A 22,881-nucleotide genomic window follows, 5' to 3' on the forward strand; every position below is an offset into this window, starting at 1 on the left:
CCCCAGAACAGATCCTTGTGGTACGCCACTCGTAACTGAACTCCATTCTGAACATTTCCTATCAACTACCACTCTCGGTCTTCTTTCAACTAGCCAATTTCTGATCCACATCTCTAAATCACCCTCAATCCCCAGCCTCTGTATTTTCTGCAATAGCCGACCGTGGGGAACCTTATCAAACGCTTTACTGAAATCCATATACACCACATCAACTGCTCTACCCTCGTCTACCTGTTCAGTCACCTTCTCAAAGAACTCGATAAGGTTTGTGAGGCATGACCTACCCTTCACAAAACCATGCTGACTATCCCTAATCATATTATTCCTATCTAGATTATAAATCGTATCTTTTATAATCCTCTCCAAGACTTTACCCACCACAGACGTTAGGCTCACCGGCCTATAGTTACTGGGGTTATCTCTACTCCCCTTCTTGAACAAAGGGACCACATTTGCTATCCTCCAGTCCTCTGGCACTATTCCTGTAGCCAATGACGACCTAAAAATCAAAGCCAAAGGCTCAGCAAACTCTTCCCTGGCTTCCCAGAGAATCCTAGGATAAATCCCATCCGGCCCCGGGGACTTATCTATTTTCACCTTGTCCAGAATTGCCAACACTTCTTCCCTACGCACCTCAATGCCATCTATTCTAATAGCCTGGGTCTCAGCATTCTCCTCCACAATATTATCTTTTTCTTGAGTGAATACTGACGAAAAGTATTCATTTAGTATCTCGCTTATCTCCTCAGCCTCCACACACAACTTCCCACCACTGTCCTTGACTGGCCCTACTCTTACCCTAGTCATTCTTTTATTCCTGACATACCTATAGAAAGCTTTTGGGTTTTCCTTGATCCTACCTGCCAAAGACTTCTCATGTCCCCTCCTTGCTCGTCTCAGCCCTCTCTTTAGATCCTTCCTCGCTTCCTTGTAACTATCAAGCGCCCCAACTGAAACTTCACGCCTCATCTTCACATAGGCCTCCTTCTTCCTCTTAACAAGAGATTCCACTTCTTTGGTAAACCACGGTTCCCTCGCTCGACCCCTTCCTCCCTGCCTGACTGGTACGTACTTATCAAGAACATGCAATAGCTGTTCCTTGAACAAGCTCCACATATCCAGTGTGCCCAACCCTTGCAGCCTACTTCTCCAACCAACACATCCTAAGTCATGTCTAATGGCATCATAATTGCCCTTCCCCCAGCTATAACTCTTGCCCTGCGGGGTATACTTATCCCTTTCCATCACTAACGTAAAGGTCACCGAATTGTGGTCACTGTTTCCAAAGTGCTCACCTACCTCCAGATCTAACACCTGGCCTGGTTCATTACCCAAAACCAAATCCAATGTGGCCTCGCCTCTTGTTGGCCTGTCAACATATTGTGTCAGGAAACCCTCCTGCACACATTGTACAAAGAATGACCCATCTAATGTACTCGAACTATATCTTTTCCAGTCAATATTTGGAAAGTTAAAGTCTCCCATAACAACTACCCTGTTACTTTCGCTCTTTTCCAGAATCATCTTCGCCATCCTTTCCTCTACATCCCTAGAACTATTAGGTGGCCTATAGAAAACTCCCGACAGGGTGACCTCTCCTTTCCTGTTCCTAACCTCAGCCCATACTACCTCAGAAGAAGAGTCCCCATCTAGCATCCTTTCCGCCACCGTAATACTGTCCTTGACTAGCAGCGCCACACCTCCCCCTCTTTTGCCCCCTTCTCTGAGCTTACTAAAACACCTAAACCCCGGAACCTGCAACAACCATTCCTGTCCCTGCTCTATCCATGTCTCTGAAATGGCCACAACATCGAAGTCCCAGGTACCAACCCATGCTGCCAGTTCCCCTACCTTATTTCGTATACTCCTGGCATTGAAGTAGACACACTTCAAACCACCTACCTGAACACTGGCACCCTCCTGCTAAGTCAAATCTGTGCTCCTGACCTCTATACACTCAATCTCCCGTACCCCAAAACTACAATCCAGGTTCCCATGCCCCTGCTAAATTAGTTTAAACCCCCCCCAAAGAGCACTAACAAATCTCCCCCCCAGGATATTGGTGCCCCTCAGGTTCAGATGTAGACCATCCTGTCTATAGAGGTCCCACCTTCACCAGAAAGAGGCCCAGTTATCCAGAAATCTGAATCCCTCCCGCCTGCACCATCCCTGTAGCCACGTGTTTAATTGCTCTCTCTCCCTATTCCTCATCTCACTATCACGTGGCACGGGCAACAACCCAGAGATAACAACTCTGTTTGTTCTCGCTCTGAGCTTCCATCCTAGCTCCCTAAAGGCCTGCCTGACATCCTTGTCCCCTTTCCTACCTATGTCGTTAGTGCCAATGTGGACTACGACTTGGGGCTGCTCCCCCTCCCCCTTAAGGACCCGGAAAACACGATCCGTGACATCACGTACCCTTGCACGTGGGAGGCAACATACCAATCGTGAGTCTCTCTCGCTCCCACAAAATCTCCTATCTGTGCCCCTGACTATTGAGTCCCCAATTACTAATGTTCTACTCCTTTCCCCACTTCCCTTCTGAGCAACAGGGACAGACTCCGTGCCAGAGGCCCGTACCCCATGGCTTACCCCTGGTAAGTCGTCCCCCCCACAAGTATCCAAAACGGTATACTTGTTACTCAGGGGAACGACAGCAGGCGGTCCCTGCAGTGACTGCTTCTTCCCAGTCCCTCTTACAGTTACCCATCTATCTCCAGTCTTTGGTGTAACTACTTCCCTGAAGCTCCTATCTATGACCCCCTCTGCCTCCCGAATGATCCGAAGTTCATCCAGCTCAAGCTCCAGGTCCCTAACACGGTTTTTGAGGAGCTGGAGTTGGGTGCACTTCCCACAGATGAAATCAGCAGGGACACTGACGGTGTCCCTCACCTCAAACATTCTGCAGGAGGAGCATTGTACTGCCTTCCCTGACATCACCTCTAGATTTTTTTAAAAAACAAGAAAAAGAAAAAGAAAGGAAGAGCTTACCTGATATTACCTCAAACCCTACTCCCGCTGAAAGGTAAGCAAATTTAAAGGCACTCACTCACCTTCACAACAGGCCCCTGCTCCCGCTTCCCAACCACCATGGGGTGGGGGGGTTGGTTAGAGGAGGAGGTAGGGTGGGAAACACTCAAAGTGTTTCGGGTTTAACTGCTCTCAGCTGATCTATGTGTAGGTTTCTTCCTCAAGCTCGTTCTGATCTTGTTAACTTTCCAGTCTTCCCCTATCCCATCGGTCCCTACCTCGCCCACCAAAATCATTTTCTCCCACCACACAATTTGGCGGGAAAGTCACGGGTCATGTGAAAATGCATGGCCGACTTTGCGTCAAGAAGCAGTGCCCACTGCAGGAAAAGCGCTACGCGGATAGCTTCCCTCCGGTTTACTCCGAGCAACTTTATGACAAAGAGCTCTGGGGATTAGGGACAGCATGGCAATCGCGATGCAATTTGTCAACTCTAATGCTCACTTTGATAAGGATTTGATGTTACCTCACATCAGTAAGAAACCATTGCCATTCCTTCCTCCAGTGCTGTCAGGGTAGAATCACATAATCGCAGCCAAGCAGCTAGGTTACTTAACATGAAGACTCACTCAAAACATACTTGGAGCATTTTACATACCAAAACATGCCAAACATTTTCATTCGCTCCTTCAAAACTGCAGAAGCGAATGCTAACTCCGAGCAGCCCCTGTCCACCCCACAGGTTACTGGGCGTTGCGCTGACTTCCCGGACAGCCTGCGTCTTGGTGTTGTAAATGGCCATTTTGAGAGATTTTTCCACATGGCCTAATAACAGATCCCTCAGGGCGTTGTCATCTTTATCCTGAAAAGGAGAGAAAAAAAAGTAGATAACAAAAACGACCAACTGGGCAAATTCACTGCTGGATAACCAAGGAGGCCCCAAGTTTGATCCCCGTCTGTGCGGAGTTCGCCGATGTCAGTAGAAATGGCAATCAAGAAGCCGAGTAACAAACATGACAGCGACACTTCAGCTCACATAAGGCAGTGTTCCACTCATGCAGAAAGACAATTGCTTCATTTCACATGAATAGAAACGATATGAAGACCCATGGCACAGAGTCGAATTTACAGCACGGATCAGAATAAAGCTGCCCCGGAGTCCAAGTTCCATACTTCAGACTGGATGATAAACCCATAGTGTCTGCCTGCTCAGTTCAATGCTAAATATCCCATGGCATTATTTAGAGATGAGAAGACAGTTCTCCCCATTGTAACAAACAGGTTACTGTACACACACGCGCACACACGACCTCTTGAGCAAAGAATGGAATTTACTGGAACTGTTCATCAGGAAAGATGGGAAAGGGAAAACTAAAACAAACACACTATACAATGAACCAAGGAGGTAACATTTTGATGTACAGGAAATACAGTTGCGATAGTGCTGTTTAGCATTCGCCCCCACCCCCACTTTGGGAAAGGTCCAAATCACAAGCAAAACATGTGCTCCACACACTCTCTCAAAAAAAGCAAAGCATTTAATTCTGCAGAATGCCCCTGTAAGCGACTTCATTATTGTCTCAGAGACACTTTCACCAATATGAAATGCGGCTTTCTTTAGCGGTGAAACCATGCGTGCCAAATATAGAACAAAGAACACTGGCGATTTCCCTCCTCGCTTTGTGAAGCAAATTCTGAAAGGGAATGGGCTGTGGGAAATTAGATCCCATAATGCCAAGCTTTCTGTCAGATGCCCCATAAATTGGGCAGAGATAGTGTGGGGGTGGGGGGGTGGGTAGTAGTGGGATTGTCTGGACTAGTAATCTGGAAGCTCAGGCTAATGCTCGATGTACAAGGTGACTGCTGGAATTTTAATTCAATTAATAAAATCTGGATGAAAGCCATTCTCAGGGTCAGTCCGTCTCAGGAGCGGTGACCGTGACGACTATGTTAGATTGTTGTAAAAACCCATCTGGTTCACTAATGTCCTTTAGGGAAGGAAATCTGCCGTCCTTACCCGGTCTGGCCTACGTGTGACTCCAGACCCACAGCAATGTGGTTGACGCTAACTGCCCCTCTGAAATGGCCAAGCGAGACAGTTCATGGGGCAATTAGGGATGGGCAATAAATGTTGGCCTTGTCAGTGACGCCCACATCTCATGAAAAGAATAGAAGATTCGCAAAACCATGCTGAACAATTTGATTAGATTGCTTTGATGCTTCAATATGCCAGAGCTACAACAACAGGGAAATTAAGACTCTGTACTGGAGGTCAGGTGCTGCCAGTGGCTTAAAATAAGATAATTCACTGTCATCCCCTCCCGAATTCTCTGGAGCACATAGTCAGCCACCAGTTTTTCTGCAAGTTAAACACTCAGCTCACTCGCACCAAGAGTGATATTCAGGCAAAACTCTCACCCATCCACCCAAAGTTGGCTGAGGGGACTGATTTTAAATACAGTGCCACTGGCTGAGTTAAACGCCACTAACATGCTTTAAAAAAAAGAGCTACGGCCAGGAATGCAGTTTTCCAGCGCTCTGTGGCACAAAGGAGGAGGAGACAGCATTTCCCAGGTTCGATTGAGAGGCCATGGAAGGCCTTGCGATCGAAGCAGGGGTCCAGACACGGAGGCAGCAGCCTCGAGAGGTGGCAAGCAAAAGGAGGTGTGTGTGGCCTGATTTAAGGGTCTCCAAGTGGATGGTGATGTGGAGAGCAGTATGGCTTGCGTGGCGGATACATTGAAACGGTAGAAGCAAATCAACAAGCAACAGTGCTATCGAGCTTGGAGAATGGAGAGGTCAGCTAAATTCATCTGTAAATTTAATTCTGACCAAAAGCAGAAAAAAAACAAAGATTGACTGATGGGAAGCGAGTGCATATAAAAGTTTTCTGAAGCCAAGACTGATGTGACTGTTTTTTGACAATAGTAAACATCACTATTGATAGAGCATGGTTTCACGTGTAAATTACTGCATTGAGGTGCCAAAAACATCAACTTACCAGCCTCGAATCGCCTGCCGAAATGATAAAGTCAAAGAAGGGTTCCAGCCCGGCCCAGTATCCAGGGGAATTCTCCTGAACCTGTTCAATGGAAAATGAAACACTTCATTACAAAAGTACCATCCAGCCTTGTTTGCAGTCGAGGATTCAAATGAACAGAACATTTGAAGTATCTTTCAATTTTCTATACATACACATTATATTTCCTCATCTCAAGGACTTCCCCCATGTTCTACTCTCATGTCTACAACCCTTGCTCAAGTGCGCACAAGCAGCTCCGAAATGTTCTACCTTCTCTTGTGTTTTGTAGGTTCTAGGAACACAGGAGAACCCAAGGGCTGGTTTAGCACAGTTGGCTGGACAGCTGGTTTGTGATGTCGAGGGAGGCCAGCAGCGTGGGTTCAATCCCCGCACCGGCTGGGGTTATTCATGAAGGTTCCGCCTTCTCACCCTTACCCCTTGCCTGAGGTGTGGTGACCCTCAGGTTAAATCATCACCAGTCAGCTCTCTCTCAAAAGGCCTATGGTCAGCTGGGACTATGGTGACTTTACTCAGTTCAGATCGGGAAAGCACTGCCGGAGAGTACAGTAAAGGCAGATTCAGCCAAGCCCTTCAAAGGACAATTGGATAAACAAACATTTGCAGGGCTATGGGAAAATGGCTGGGGTAGGGGACTGAGTTGCTCTCGAGCCAGCACAGATGCAATGGGCTGAATGGCCTCTTTCTGTGCTGGAACCATCTTGTGATTCCCCAATGCAAAAACGGGAGAGCAGGTGCACAAACAGCACAATGTGCTATCCATCACAAAAGCACTGTTACATAACACAGTCACTCTTTTCCGGGCGGAAAGGCCCAAGTGATGCCTCGAGCACGGGTGACTTCACTTCTGTGCAAAAGAAAACTTGAGCCTTTTGCTCAAGTGGAGAAAGAACCCACTACCATCAGGAGGAAGGAGCATGGTAGAAAGAAAAGCCAACCTTCAAAAAAAAAAAGGATTCTGTTTACATGACACTTTCCACAAACTCTGGAAGTTCTTCACACCTCCACATCACACCTATTGAAGGAAGTGTCATTTCAAGGCACAGTAGCCAATTTGTGCACAGCAAGTTTGCACAAACAGCAATGAGATGATGAGCAGATAATCTGCTTTCCTCTGTGATAATGGCTGAGGGATAAGCACAGGACCAGCCCGGATTCCTAAACTCACTCTCTGGGGCGCACAACCTTCCGATTCAAGATGCAACAATCCTGCACTCCTGCGAGCTTGTGATCGAATGGGAAACAGTCACTCGGGAGACAACTGGGTCCCAGTAGTTGCAATTCAATCTGGACTCAGTGGAAGGTCGAAGAACAAGAGGAATGCGGCTTTTTCCACCTTCATCTAGCTCAGAAACCCAAAGCTAAAGAGCTCAATACTGCTTTACTCCTCTCAGATAGACAAGATTTCAAAAAATGTATTTTTAAAGCAGAGGGGAGAATGCTTTAGACTGAGAAATGTGCTTTTTTTTCTTCCTCCTCCTCATCACCTAGCAAAAGGGAATCAAATCCACACAGAAAAATTCCACTTGGCATTTAGCCTGGGGTGTGTTACTTCCGAATTCAGGAGAGCTGGCAATCAAATCAACTTCACAGCTTAGGTGGGTTTTAACCCTCCAACTGCAGTCGGTCATTTAAGTCACGCCACATCCAGTCTGGTGCTGTTCCTCCACTGCTCGGAGAACTACAGCTCCGCAGACTTGCTTATTTGTCCCGAGAGATGTTTTGTTCCTAGAAATATTCAATACTCGGCTTCCATTAAAGCTGTTCTACATCCTCTTGCGCAAGCGTATGCACGTTATTCTTGCGCCCCCCCCCCATGTGACAATTCCCAACACCACGACAATGCTCCTGTCCACTCTACACGATGGATCCATTGTGCTTCAAAGGTCACACTAATCAAACAGGAAACCTCTGCCCTGCAATCTCCCATGCGCCACTGCCTCAATTAACTATGTACAATTGTACCAGCAGTTTAAAAGTAATTAAAATATCACAAAAGCACTTCCACCAAATGAATTATTGCAATGTCGGCAAATGAGGTATGCATTCTGCGAACTACAGTGAGATTGACATCCAACTAATCTGTTTTTCGGTAGTTCAGGGGAAATGTTAGGCACTCCAGTAATCTTCATCGAAAAGCACCACATAATCCTCAAAGCCAATGTGAACCAGCAGATGATAGCTCTGTTAAACCTGACGGACATCAATTGGACTAAATGCAGCAATCCCTTGCAACAACCTTTACAGCACAGAGGATTCAAAAGGTGCCAAGTAGAAAAAGGGAGAGAAGTCAGGGAAGAAAGCGTGGCCCAAGTTTTAAGAAAGAGGTGACAAAAGAGAAGAGCAAAGGGGGAGGAGATTTAGGAGTATTTGAAACAAGGCCATGGATTTGAGAGGCCAGAGTCAGAGGGACAAGTCAGCCAACGGGGTGTCAGTGAGGATGGGGTTGGAAGCGTGAAACATCAAACAAGCCAGGGCCCAACCTGCAAACGCCTGGATGAGTTAGACTTGATAAAGATGGAGCTCGGGCGTCAGTTGCCAAGAATATTGGGAGGAAAAAACAGCGTTGAGGGAGTCAGGAAGCATCGAAGCACGAAAGGTAGCACTGCTCAGGAAGCAGGGAGGGTCAAGGAGAGAAGACGGCGAATCTAGTTAACAGCTGGGAAGAAAAAAATGGGGGAGAAATTTCTAAACATTATGGGATGGGGACTAGAAGAGGAGAGGATGGCGGAGTTGAAGGAAGCTGAAAGCTGAGTCAATCACCTCGGCGTACACTGTCCAGATGATCCTGTACCAAGACAGTACTGATCAAGATAGTCAAACAATAAATGGCAGGGAGTGACTGCAATCATGCATCCACCGTCAAGGGGCCCTCAATTCAAGGTTGCAAAGGGAGACTGCTGTAACAGGAAGAATGGTGGGAGCGAGTCCCATGCTTGGAAGCATGTGGGAACAAGAACATCAAAGCAGGGGGAAGCAACTGTCCAGCAACTCAACAAAGCCAGCCAGGGCTGATGGTGGGCCATAGAAGGCGTCAATTAAGATTACATTCCCAGAATCAGATTTGAGCCATCAAGTATCTGATTCTGGAGTGGCTGTTCCTCAGGCTGAGCCACATTGACCCTGGCAAACTGGAAACTCAACACCAAGAAACTGTTGTAAGCATTCAAAACGTTTCAGCTTCTTGTGTACACCAGCGAGGTAAAAAACAAATCAACTGATAAAGCTGCAACAACTGAAAAAAAGGTCAAAATTAGTTAAATAACCCTGTTTTTGCACAAATAGGATCTACTTGATACCTGTATTCCATCGGCACCATGAACCTATAAACCTCTCTCTCCATCCCGATGTCCCCTTTCAAGCTAGTCAGTACCCCATGGAAGCACCCCCCCCCTTCCCACGTCCATCTGTGGAACCACATTTCCAGCCAGACAGCAGCCGGGAGCCACAGACACCTTCACAACTGGCCTGCCGTGGACTCATACCCCACACCCACCCTCCATCACAGTCAGCCGTGCAATCGTACCGTCCCCAAACAACCCCCTCCTCCCCCTCACAGTCAGCCCCAAATAGGAACCAAACCCCTCCCACCTCAGTCAGTGCCCCCGGCGACAAAACTGAAGAAGCTAAGAATGGGGTCATCATTACAATAGAGTAACCGTGCGGATGGCCAACTCTGATCCAATGTTACAATTTGAGCCAGGTCAATCCTCGACAGGTTGTAACAGCAACACCAAGCATAACACAGCTTGTCACTCTTCACTGACAAATAGGCAATCTAATAATTTACACAGAGAAATTATTAAAGTTCTATTTCCACATCTGCTGTTGCTAGTTTTGATAGCACCTACAACCCCTTTATGCCCCACAAACCTATTTCTTTCAGGTTTGCTTTCATCAAGCGGACCATGCTGACACACTGCCCATCTTCGCTTGCACTGAAGCGGTGCTGACGGTGGGCTGCCTTCTCATACTGCTGCAGTCTTTATGACAGTGCTCCAGTAAGTTTGCACTTTTTTAGCAATGGAATGGCAGCCTCGGCCACTTCAGAGGGGGCTAAAAGTTAATCATCTAGTGCGGGACATCAGCCTGAACAAAGACATGTGGCAGGTTCCTGTATCCTGAAGGATGCTAGTCAACCAGTTGGGTTTTAGCACCAATCTTTGAAAGCAGCAAGACAAGAGAATAAGGCTGTTAAAAAGAACCTTCCAGGATAGGAGGCAGAGTGTACAAAAGCAAGCACCAAACTTTCATATACCCAGGTTGGGCCTCAGCTAGAGTGCAGTATCCAGTTCTGGGTGCCAACAGTAAAGGAAGGATGCCAAAATCTTCTAAGAAGGTGCAAAGCAGATTGGCAGGAATGGTACCAGGGAATGGGAAAATTCAATGATCTGGGGAGCTGCAGCATCAATTGTTCTGGGGAAATTTAATAGAGGCCTTCAATTCCGAGGTATTTCAATTGTCAACAGCAAAAAACGGTTTCACTGGTGGCTGGGTTTTAGAACTTTAGAACAGTACAGCACAGAACAGGCCCTTCGGCCCTCAATGTTGTGCCGAGCCATGATCACCCTACTCAAACCCACGTATCCACCCTACACCCGTAACCCAACAACCCCCTTAACCTTACTTTTTTATTAGAACACTACAGGCAATTTAGCATGGCTAATCCACCTAACCCGCACATCTTTGGACTTGTTGGACGGGTTGGTAACCAGAGGACACTGATTAAAGACGAGAGAAGATGACAGATTTATTACATAAACGCAATGACAGGTTACAATTGGAAATGCATGCGTCAAAAGTTGATGGACGTGGCTAAAATAAAAGGCACATTTTGCAGGGTTAGAGCTGAAGAATGTAGAGCTCTTGGAATCCATACATTGCAGACGGAGACCATTTGGCCCATCAAGTCTGCACCGACCACCAGAAAAGAGCACCCTACCTAGACCCACTCCCTTGTAACCTCACCGAGCCTGCACATCTTTGGATTGTGGGAGGAAACCGGATCACCCGGGAGGAAACCCACGCAGACACGGGGAGAATGTGCAGAGTCCACGCAGTCACCCAAGCTGGAACAGAACTTGGGATCCTGGAGCTGTGAGGCAGCAACGCTAACCACTGTGCCAGCATGTCCACAACGCACCTTCTACTGCACTACAGGAATCTAAGATTATGTAAACATGGGTTTTGTAGCTCCAGTATATTTTGTATGGGGGCAGGGGGATGGTGCACAGAGAAATGAAGTCATTCATTTCATCTTCCTTTCATAAGTATCTTTCCCTGGAACTGGGCCAATGTTAATGGATCAACACCAGCAGTGAATAAGTGCCACGTCAGGAACTTTCCATCTATTTAGGACAAAGACAGGGGGCATCACTGGAGACATTTTACAATGAGCTATTCTGCAGCAGCGAGATCAGCAGCAAAATCAAGCTGCTAACTTGATCACTAACATTTAAATGCAATTGCTTAAAAGTTGGTAAAGTATCTTGCAATATTTAAGGACACAATTAGATGTTTTGCGTTCTGTAGCATACAAGAAGAAACCCTAATTCACACACACACACACACACACGAGGTAGCCTAGCATTTGGGACTTGCAACATATTTTCAGTCCAAGTCCTGAAAGGCTCTCGTGTCAGCACCGCGCACAAGACACCATCGTCCACCAACTCGAAAGAGGGACTGGGCAAGGGGTGGATCTGTGCCTTGAGCGATACTTTGTAGAGGAAAGCATTAACCAACAGCTCAGGCTACAGGGTTGAGGTGGGGAGAGAAAGAGATGGATTATAGATGTATTGAGATGCAGTAACACAGCTATGTTACCATACTAACAATCCAGAGAAAAGTTTAAATCCCACCTTCAGCAAATGCAGAATTTGAATTTAGTTAACTAAATAAATGTGGACTATAAAAACTAGCAGCAGTAATCATGATCGAACGACAGAATTATTGCAAGAACCCATCTGGCTCACAAATGCAATGTAGGGAAGAAAATCTGCTGTCCCCACCCAGTCTCGCCTATAGGTGACTCTAGATCTACAGTGAAGTGGCTAACTCTCCACCACCCTGAAACAGCCTGGCAGGTTTCTCAGCTGTATCAAACCGCAAAGCTTGCAGGAAGGATCACTGCCATATTTGCAAGGGCAATTAGGGCTGAGCAATAAATGCTGGGCTCACAAGTGGCACTCGCACCTCATGAACAACTAACAAAAAGAGATACATTATAGACACTGTGGGTTAGGGCCCACATGACTGGGACGAGGATGAATAGGTTCTTTGGGGGTGAAGATAGGTGTGCCAGGTGCTCGGGGAGTCCAGCGAACCATGCCCATATGTTCTGGGCATGCCCGGCATTGGAGGAGTTCTGGAAGGGGGTGGCGAGGACGGTGTCAAGGGTGGTGGGATCCAGGGTCAAGCCAGGATGGGGACTCGCGATCTTTGGGGTTGGGGTAGAGCCGGGAGTGCAGGAGGCGAAAGAGGCCGGTGTGCTGGCCTTTGCGTCCCTAGTAGCCCGGCGAAGGATTTTGCTACAGTGGAAGGATGCGAGGCCCCCAAGCGTGGAGACCTGGATCAATGACATGGCGGGCTTTATTAAGCTTGAGAAGGTTAAATTCGCCCTGAGAGGATCGGTGCAAGGGTTCTTTAAACGGTGGCAACCTTTCCTCGACTTTCTGGCTCAACGATAGGGTACTGGGACAGTAGCAGCAGCAACCCGGGGGGGTGGGGGGGGGGGGGGGCGTTGATTATGTTAGCTTATTTTATTTAAATTTGATTTATCTAATTTTAATTTATGGTTAAGTTCTCTTGTTTGGGGGGGGGGGGGGTGGGGGAATGTGATACATGTGATGTTACGGTAAGGGGGGAATTGTGGGTGTTATGGGGCTGTTAGTTGCATAGTACTGCTTTTTGCTATACTTTTTGTTATATTTTCTGCAAAAAATTCCAATAAAATAAATAAATAAATAAATAAATAAATAAAAAATAGACACTGTGGGTGCGCTCTGCCCAAACGCTCAGTCTGCAGATGCTTCATCCTGAGCTGTTTCCATCGCAGTTTTTTATAGCCAGTGATGGTTTGCTCTCACCCACAGGGGCAGGGCAAAGGGGCCAGGTTCGAACCTCAGCCAGAATGGGAATTGCCCCCAAGGCCCATTGGCATCATTCTCAGCCACATGCTACCCATTAAACTAACAAAATACACAACCCACACTGTTCAAGTGCTGTGTGCACTTTCAAGCCAAAATGCTGAACACAGCCACACGTCAGTGGGATGTTGCAGACTGCTCAAGAGGGGGAAGCTCCAGCCACGTCTCTGCTTTTAATGGAGGAAAAGCAGTCATTTGAGGTGGTCCACTTCTTCCAACACCACCCCCAAAAACCAGACACACACACAACCTCCCCCCCCCAGCCCAAAAACCACACACACAATTCCCCCCAGCCCAAAAACCACACACGCACACAATTCCCCCCAGCCCAAAAACCACACACACAATTCCCCCCCAGCCCAAAAACCACACACACAACCCCCCCCCAGCCCAAAAACCACACACACAACCCCCCAGCCCAAAAACCACACACACAACCCCCCCAGCCCAAAAACCACACACACAACCCCCCCCCCAGCCCAAAAACCACACACACAACCCCCCCCCAGCCCAAAAACCACACACACAACCCCCCCAGCCCAAAACCCACACACAACCCCCCCCAGCCCAAAACCACACACACAACCCCCCCAGCCCAAAAACCACACACACAACCCCCCCAGCCCAAAAACCACACACACAACCCCCCCCAGCCCAAAAACCACACACACAACCCCCCCAGCCCAAAAACCACACACAACCCCCCCCAGCCCAAAAACCACACACACAACCCCCCCCAGCCCAAAAACCACACACACAACCCCCCCCAGCCCAAAAACCACACACACAACCCCCCCCAGCCCAAAAACCACACACACAACCCCCCCCAGCCCAAAAACCACACACACAACCCCCCCCCCAGCCCAAAAAACCACACACACAACCCCCCCCCCAGCCCAAAAACCACACACACAACCCCCCCAGCGCAAAAACCACACACACAACCCCCCCAGCCCAAAAACCAAACACACAACCCCCCCAGCCCAAAAACCACACACACAACCCCCCCAGCCCAAAAACCACACACACAACCCCCCCAGCCCAAAAACCACACACAACCCCCCCAGCCCAAAACCACACACACAACCCCCCCAGCCCAAACACCACACACACAACCCCCCCAGCCCAAAAACCACACACACAACCCCCCCCAGCCCAAAAACCACACACACAACCCCCCCAGCCCAAAAACCACACACACAACCCCCCCAGCCCAAACACCACACACACAACCCCCCCAGCCCAAAAACCACACACAACCCCCCCAGCCCAAAAACCACACACACAACCCCCCCAGCCCAAAAACCACACACAACCCCCCCAGCCCAAAAACCACACACACAACCCCCCCCAGCCCAAAAACCACACACACAACCCCCCCAGCCCAAAAACCACACACACAACCCCCCCAGCCCAAAAACCACACACACAACCCCCCCAGCCCAAAAACCACACACAACCCCCCCAGCCCAAAAACCACACACACAACCCCCCAGCCCAAAAACCACACACACAACCCCCCAGCCCAAAAACCACACACAACCCCCCCAGCCCAAAAACCACACACACAACCCCCCCAGCCCAAAAACCACACACACAACCCCCCCAGCCCAAAAACCACACACACAACCCCCCCCAGCCCAAAAACCACACACACAACCCCCCCCCAGCCCAAAAACCACACACACAACCCCCCCAGCCCAAAAACCACACACACAACCCCCCCAGCCCAAAACCACACACACAACCCCCCCAGCCCAAAAACCACACACACAACCCCCCCCCAGCCCAAAAACCACACACACAACCCCCCCAGCCCAAAAACCACACACACAACCCCCCCCCAGCCCAAACACCACACACACAACCCCCCCCCCAGCCCAAAAACCACACACACAACCCCCCCCCCCTCCCCTCCCCTCCCCCCTCCTCCCCTCCCCTCCCCCCCTCCTCCCCTCCCCTCCCCCCCTCCTCCCCTCCCCCCTCCCAGCCCAAAAACCACACACGCACAACTTCCCCCCCCTCCCCTTCTCTTCGGTGAATGAAGAGCAGCACAGGGCTGCATTATTGGTGGTGGAGCACTAGGAGGCTGGATGGGACGAGGCCTGAGGCCTGGGGGTGGCGGAGGGGGGCCTCCTCCTCTCCGTGTCTGCAGCCGCACACATACCCGGAGAACATGGAATCCCTCCGTCCTGCCGCCGGGGAGCACCGCGCTCTGAGAGCCTCCCATCGGCCAGGCCTTCACTGCCGAGTCTCCGTGAGGGCGGCAAGCGGTGCACTTCAATCCGGGGGGGGATATCCAGCCCTCACCCCCTTCAGCAGAGCAACCGCCCCGCCCACCGTCTCCACAGCAACGGCAGCTGACAGACAGGCAGCACAGCCAATCAGCCTCCAGGCCGCCCGGGCCAGCACTGTCTGATTGGTCAGGAGCAGGGGAGGCGGGCTTTGCTGCCACCATACCAACCGCGCCAGGATTGACAGGGATGGTCCAACCTCCATGTTGAGGCTATCAGTGTGTTAACCAGTGCAGTACCATAATATTTTTTCGTGTCACAAGTAGGCTTACATTAACATTGCAATGGAGTTACTGTGAAAAGCCCCTAGTCGCCACATTCCGGCACCTGTTCAGGTCACAGAGGGATAATTTAACATGGCCAATCCACCTAACAGCACATCTTTGGACACTAAGGGACAATTTAACATGGCCAATCCACCTAACCTGTACATCTTTGGACACTAAGGGACAATTTAACATGGCCAATCCACCTCACCTGTACATCTTTGGACATTAAGGGACAATTTAACATGACCAATCCACCTAACCTGCAAATCTTTGGACACTAAGGGACAATTTAACATGGCCAATCCACCTAACCTGCACATCTTTGGACACTAAGGGACAATTTAACATGGCCAATCCCCCTAACCTGCACATCTTTGGACACTAAGGGACAATTTAACACGGCCAATCCACCTAACCTGTACATCTTTGGACACTAAGGGACAATTTATCATGGCCAATCCACCTAACCTGCACATCTTTGGACACTAAGGGACAATTTAACATGGCCAATCCACCTAACCTGAAAAATCTTTGGACACTAAGGGACAATTTAACATGGCCAATCTACCTAACCTGCACATCTTTGGACATTAAGGGACAATTTCACACGGCCAATCCACCTAACCTGCACATATGTGGACACTAAGGGACAATTTAGCATGGCCAATCCACCAAACCTGCACATCTTTGGACACTAAGGGACAATTTAACATGGCCAATCCACCTAACCTGCACATCTTTGGACACTAAGGGACAATTTAACATGGCCAATCCCCCTAACCTGCACATCTTTGGACACTAAGGGACAATTTAACACGGCCAATCCACCTAACCTGTACATCTTTGGACACTAAGGGACAATTTATCATGGCCAATCCACCTAACCTGCACATCTTTGGACACTAAGGGACAATTTAACATGGCCAATCCACCTAACCTGAAAAATCTTTGGACACTAAGGGACAATTTAACATGGCCAATCTACCTAACCTGCACATCTTTGGACATTAAGGGACAATTTCACACGGCCAATCCACCTAACCTGCACATATGTGGACACTAAGGGACAATTTAGCATGGCCAATCCACCAAACCTGCACATCTTTGGACACTAAGGGACAATTTAACATGGCCAATCCACCTAACCTGCACATCTTTGGACACTAAGGGACAATTTAGCATGGCCAATCCACCTAACCTGCACATCTTTGGACACTAAGGGACAATTTATCACGGCCAATCCACCTAACCTGCACATCTTTGGACACTAAGGGACAATTTAACATGGCCAATCCACCTAATCTGCACATCTTTGGACACTAAGGGACAATTTAACATGGCCAATCCACCTAACCTGTACATCTTTGGACACTAAGGGACAATTTAACATGGCCAATCCACCTAATCTGCACATCTTTGGACACTAAGGGACAATTTAACATGGCCAATCCACCTAACCTGTACATCTTTGGACACTAAGGGACAATTTAACATGGCCAATCCACCTAACCTGTACATCTTTGGACACTAAGGGTCAATTTAACATGGCCAATCTACCTAACCTGTACATCTTTGGACACTAAGGGGCAATTTAACATGGCTAATCCACCTAACCTGTACATCTTTGGACAATAAGGGTCAATTTAACACGGCCAATCCACCTGACCTGCACATCTTTGGACACTAAGGGACAATTTATCATGGCCAATCCACCTAATCTGCAGATCTTTGGACTGTGGGAGGAAACCGGAGCACCCGGAGGAAACCCACGCAGACACGGGGAGGATGTGCAGACTCCGCACAGACAGTGACCCAAGCTGGAATCGAACCTGGTACCCTGGAGCTGTGAAGCAATTGTGCTATCCACAATGCTACCGTGCTGCCCATTCTGGTCGCCTCACTACCAGAAGGATGTGGAGGATTTAGAGAGGGTGCAGAAGAGATTTACCAAGATGTTGCCTGGTATGGAGGGCATTAGATATGAGGAGCGGTTGAATAAACTCGGTTTGTTCTCACTGGAACGACGGAGGTTGAGGGGCGACCTGATAGAGGTCTACAAAATTATGAGGGGCATAGACAGAGTGGATAGTCAGAGACTTTTTCCCAGGGTAGAAGGGTCAATTACTCGGGGGCTCAGGTTTAAGGTGTGAGGGACAAGGTTTAGAGGAGATGTACGAGGCAAGTTTTTTACACAGAGGGTAGTGGGTGCCTGGAACTCGCTGCCGGAGGAGGTGGTGGAAGCAGGGACGATAGTGACGTTTAAGGGGCATCTTGACAAATACATGAATAGGATGGGAATAGAGGGATACGGACCCAGGAAGTGCAGAAGATTTTAGTTTAGTCGGGCAGCATGGTCGGCGCAGGCTTGGAGGGCCGAAGGGCCTGTTCCTGTGCTGTACTTTTCCTTGTTCTTTAATCATTGTGGGATCTAGTGGTGCCCTCTAATGGTAGTGTTACAGCTAGATGTTATAATTCACCCTTCAGTTATCTACATGTGTACATATCATTACACCCGCTTTTTTTTTAACAATTCTTTCTTGTTTCAACAAAGGAAAAATGTAGAACAATATTAAAACCAAGAATATGATCTGTATAACTTTCTACAGAGCAAAATGAGTAACAATTACACAAATTGACTGTTAAATATTTGTAAGTTGAGTCTGTTAGGTTTCTTTCATCATCTCATTGACCTTCTTAGTGGACGAGGTGGTGATGCTGATGTCTTGGCAATTCTTTGCGTGCCATTGGTACTTTGATTGTTGGTTAGCGTGTCTTGAAAGATGGCTTCGTTGTGTTGCAGGTCTGGAAAACTTTTCTGCGGTTGTATTTTCTTAAGTGCTCTATGATTTCTACGTAGGATGTTATCTTCCGCTGTCTTGATTGTATATGATCTTGGAGCTGCTTGTCTTATGATTCTGGCAGGAGCACACCAACCTCCAATCAGGCATGTTGATCCTCACGGTGTCATCTGGAGATAATGGGCGCGATTCTCCGACCCCCCACACCGGGTGGGAGAATCGCGGGAGTGCCGGGCGATTCACGCCACGCCACCCTGGCACCCGCACGCGATTCTCCCACCCCTCCGAGCGGCCTGCCCAATCCGATGGGTTCACGCCGGTGCCAACCACACCTGGTCGCTGCCGGCGTGAACAGCGCGCGAACGCTGCGTGTAGGGCCTGTGGGGCGGGGGGGAGAGGATCGAGCACCGGGGGGGGTGCTCAAGAGGGGCCGGCTTCTCTGAAGGACGCACTCTTTTCCCTCCGCTGCCCCGCAAGATCAATCCTCCACGTCTTGCAGGGCGGCGGAGGGGAGGACGGCAACCACACATACGCGGGTTGGCGCCGGCCATGTCATTCATGCGGCGGCGCTTTGACGCGGGCGCCAAGGCCCGGCGCGTGAAATTGACACGCCGCCGCTCCTAGCCCCCTGGTGGTGGGAGAATAGGGGGCGAGGAGCGGCCTCTGACGCCGGAGTGAAACACTCCGGTTTTTACTCCAGCGTCGGCACTTTGTCTCCCTTTGGGAGAATGGCGCCCAATGAGTCCAGAGTGGTTGCATGGATGTCATACTATAATCTTTGACGATTACGAAGCTATTGCATTCTGTGTATCACTGGAAGATGATTAGGATTTGGAAGCTGCAACGCAGGTTATATTCTCAGATCCCGATTCATTAACAACTGTGCTGGTGACAGACGTGTTGATAAAGGAGTTGCTCGGTAGGACAGCAGCGCAAGGTGGATGTGTGACGCAGAATCCAGAGCTTTATTAATCAGTTGTTTTACAATATCTACTCCTTTTTCTACTTTCCCGTTTGACTGTGGGTAATGTGGACTAGATGTTTAAAATTATAGTCTTGCAAGTTCTGCGCAGTCATTGCTGTCAAAACACGGTCCATTCTCTGTCATGACAGTGGTTGGTATTCCATGTCGGGAAAAGGTTTCTGTGCTTGTTTTTATCATAGACTTGGAGGTTAGATCAGGTAGCTTCAATACCTCTGGATAGTTTGAGTAATAGTCAATAATGAGCACGTGGTCATGACCATTGGAATGAAATAAGTCAGTCCCTACTTTGGCCCAAGGAGAGGTTTCCAACTCATGTTGCTGCACTCTGCAGGCTGGAACCTCTGACACGTCTCACATCCCAAAACCATGTCAGTGATGTCCTGGTTTCTGCCTGGCCAGTAGACAGCTTGTCTAGCCCGTCGCTTACACTTTTCAATTCCGAGGTGCCCCTCCTGAATCTGACTGTGTATCATGGGCCTGAGACGCAGGGGAATGACTATCCTGTCAAATCTCAGAAGTGGACTATTTATCACTGTTAAGTCTGCTTGAACATTGCAAAACTGAGGACATTGCCCTTTCGCCCACCCATTATTGATATGGTGAATGACACACATCCTTTTTAGTCTCCTCTCGAATTAAGTTGATTTTTTCATCCGATGCTGGAATATTGTCTGCACACATCTGTACCTGTGTTGATCGAATCCAGTGGTTGACTCTGCAAAGTGATGGAGCTAGACAGCGCATCTGCTATGATCCAGGTGTGTAGATGAGATGGAAATCATATCTTCGGATCTTCATTAGAATTCTTTGGAGTCGAGGAGTCATGTCGTTGAGCGCTCTCTTAACCGTAACTCCTTGCAGGCTTGTGCATCAAAGAGTGATGATTTATCTGATATGCCAATCTCAAATCTTAATTTTGTTGCATGATCCCATTGACGAGATTGCATTGTCATTGTAGTCTGTTAGTATACAGGCAGCTGGAAGAATTTCAGGAGTTTGCTTGAGCTTTGAGAGGTCGAGCTTGTTTAACAAATTAGCTGAAGTGCCTCTGTCCAACTTGAAATTAGTTGGGCATTTGCTAACTTTTAACACTGTGTTCCATTCAGTATCGTAAGTAATGGAATTAATTGATTTGGTAGGCGAAGTTACTTCCCTACAAAGAATGTATTTTCCAGCAAGTAACTAGTTGAATCTGTCGAAGAATTTTGCTCTATCTCTTCTTCTTTCGATTCAACACTGCGAACATTAATCTGCCCTGAAATCGGTTGAGCAGATTTAAAAGCGAGTGAAGATCTGCACTGTGCAGCATAATAATTTAATTTGCCACATTGTGAGCATTGTTTTCCTCTGGCAGGGCATTTTTTTCTGAAAGTGGGAGGTTCCACACCTTGACCACGTTGTTGCATTGACGTCACGACGTACAACACTTCTTCACGCATGCGCAGATCGGTTTTCGGCCATCTCGCATTTCGGAGCGAAGTGCGCATGTGCAGGGCTAGAATGCGCGCAGGCAAGATGGCTGCCATTCGAAACATGCATCTTCTTCATCTGCGGCACTGCCTTTACACACTCTGCCTCGTGGGGAATTGTTGCGGCTTTTTTCGGAGAAAATACTCGTGGTACTGATTTTTCAATTGTTAATGAATCATACACATTTGTATCGCGATTTCTCAAGTCAATTCTTTTTGCCTTAGTAATCTTTCCCTTACATGTTCATCAGTAATGCCAAACACTATTTGGTCACGAATCATTAAATGCAAGAAAGTTACAGGAATGTGCCAGCAACATGAGATCTGTTACAAAGCTGTTAAAGGATTCAGCTTTTCCTTGCAATCTCTCCTTAAATATGTAGCGCTCAAACATTTCATTAGTTTGCATTTTACAGTGGCTATCAAATTTTTCAAGGATTACATCAAACTTTGTTTTGTCTTGACCTGCTGTGTATTGAAATGAATTGTAGATCTCTATTGCATGTGAACCAGCCATAGTTAATAACAGAGCAATTTTACGAGCATCTGTCACGGAATTTACAGTACAGAAGGAGGCCATTCGGCCCATCGAGTCTGCACCGGCTCCTGGAAAGAGCACCCTACCCAAGGTCAACACCTCCACCCTATCCCCATAACCCAGTAACCCCACCCAACACTAGGGCAATTTTGGACACTAAGGGCAATTTATCATGGCCAATCCACCTAACCTGCACATCTTTGGACTGTGGGAAGAAACCGGAGCACCCGGAGGAAACCCACGCACACACGGGGAGGATGTGCAGACTCCGCACAGACAGTGACCCAAGCCGGAATTGAACCTGGGACCCTGGAGCTGTAAAGCAATTGTGCTATCCACAATGCTACCATGCTGCCCATGTTTCAATGGCATTACTTAAGTCTGAAGCTTCTAAGTAAAGCTGAAATTGTTGATTAAACAAATGCCAGTTTACATTTAAATTACCGGTTATCCTGAGGTGTCGAGGAGCTTGTGTTCTGTCCATCGAGCTGGGAATCATCCAGGTTTTGCCGAAAGATGATGCTTCTGTTGCCGAATAGCGGCAAAAAATGTTTTACTGTTTTCTAATCTTACTATACTATTCTAGGTAGTTTCTGTAACCAACCTGGTACCATGTTATATTACTGGGTTCAGTAATATGTATCGTTATTAGTTGCTGTATATCCAGAAGGTCTGATGGTGTGATCCTGAAGAAACCACGAGTCTTCAACTTAAAGCAAACTAATTTATTAAGGAACAATTAATTATTATTATTTTTCTTAAAATTTAGAGTACACAATTCATTTTTTCCAATTAAGGGGCAATTTAGCGTGGCCAATCCACCTACCCTGCACATCTTTGGGTTGTGAGGGTGAAACCCATGCAGACATGGGGGGAATGTGCAAATTCCACACGGACAGTGACCCAAAGCCGGGGTCGAACCTGTGACCTCGGCGCCGTGAGGCTACAGGGCTAACCCACTGCGCCACCGTGCTGCCTTCGGAACAATTAATTATAATTGAGTTTGACACTCTACAGAACTAGTAATCAAGTAATTAAATAATGTATTAACTGATTCAAAACAACACATGCTAACTATGCTGTGATCTATCTCTCATACACTACTGCTGTCTAGACACTCCTGGGTTGAAAGAGACCAAGATCCTCTGGGAGCTGATACTTAATGTGGGATCTAGTGGTGCCCTCTAGTGGTAGCATTATAGCTCGATGTTATAATTAACCCTTTAGTTATGTTGCACGTTTTACTTGAGTGTATTACGCGTTTATTGGAGTGTATTAACACGCCTCCGTTTAAAGGCCGTGTGCTTAACACTGCTACAGCTCTGTGTGTGTAATTTCAGCTCGGAGTCGCCAGGTGCCGTATATAGACA

General features: G+C 48.0%; 1 protein-coding gene across 2 annotated transcripts in view; it reads right to left on the reverse strand.

The window, feature by feature from the left end:
• Window positions 1–15,505, reverse strand: part of LOC119958123 (Golgi reassembly-stacking protein 2-like) — a 55,435-nt gene extending 39,930 nt beyond the window's left edge. The window contains exons 1-3 of one of the 2 annotated variants that reach the window (XM_038786379.1): window positions 15,326–15,505; window positions 5,972–6,052; window positions 3,629–3,832 (exon numbers count right to left, since the gene is read on the reverse strand). In XM_038786379.1, coding sequence (XP_038642307.1) covers window positions 3,629–3,832; window positions 5,972–6,052; window positions 15,326–15,388 — 348 coding nt within the window. In that variant the 5' untranslated portion in view covers window positions 15,389–15,505. The remainder of the gene's footprint in view (window positions 1–3,628; window positions 3,833–5,971; window positions 6,053–15,325) is intronic. The other variant, XM_038786380.1, reaches the window with a different exon arrangement.
• Window positions 15,506–22,881: the final 7,376 nt, after the last annotated feature.

This window comes from Scyliorhinus canicula, chromosome 28, assembly GCF_902713615.1.
Source record: "Scyliorhinus canicula chromosome 28, sScyCan1.1, whole genome shotgun sequence".
NCBI lineage: Eukaryota > Metazoa > Chordata > Chondrichthyes > Carcharhiniformes > Scyliorhinidae > Scyliorhinus > Scyliorhinus canicula.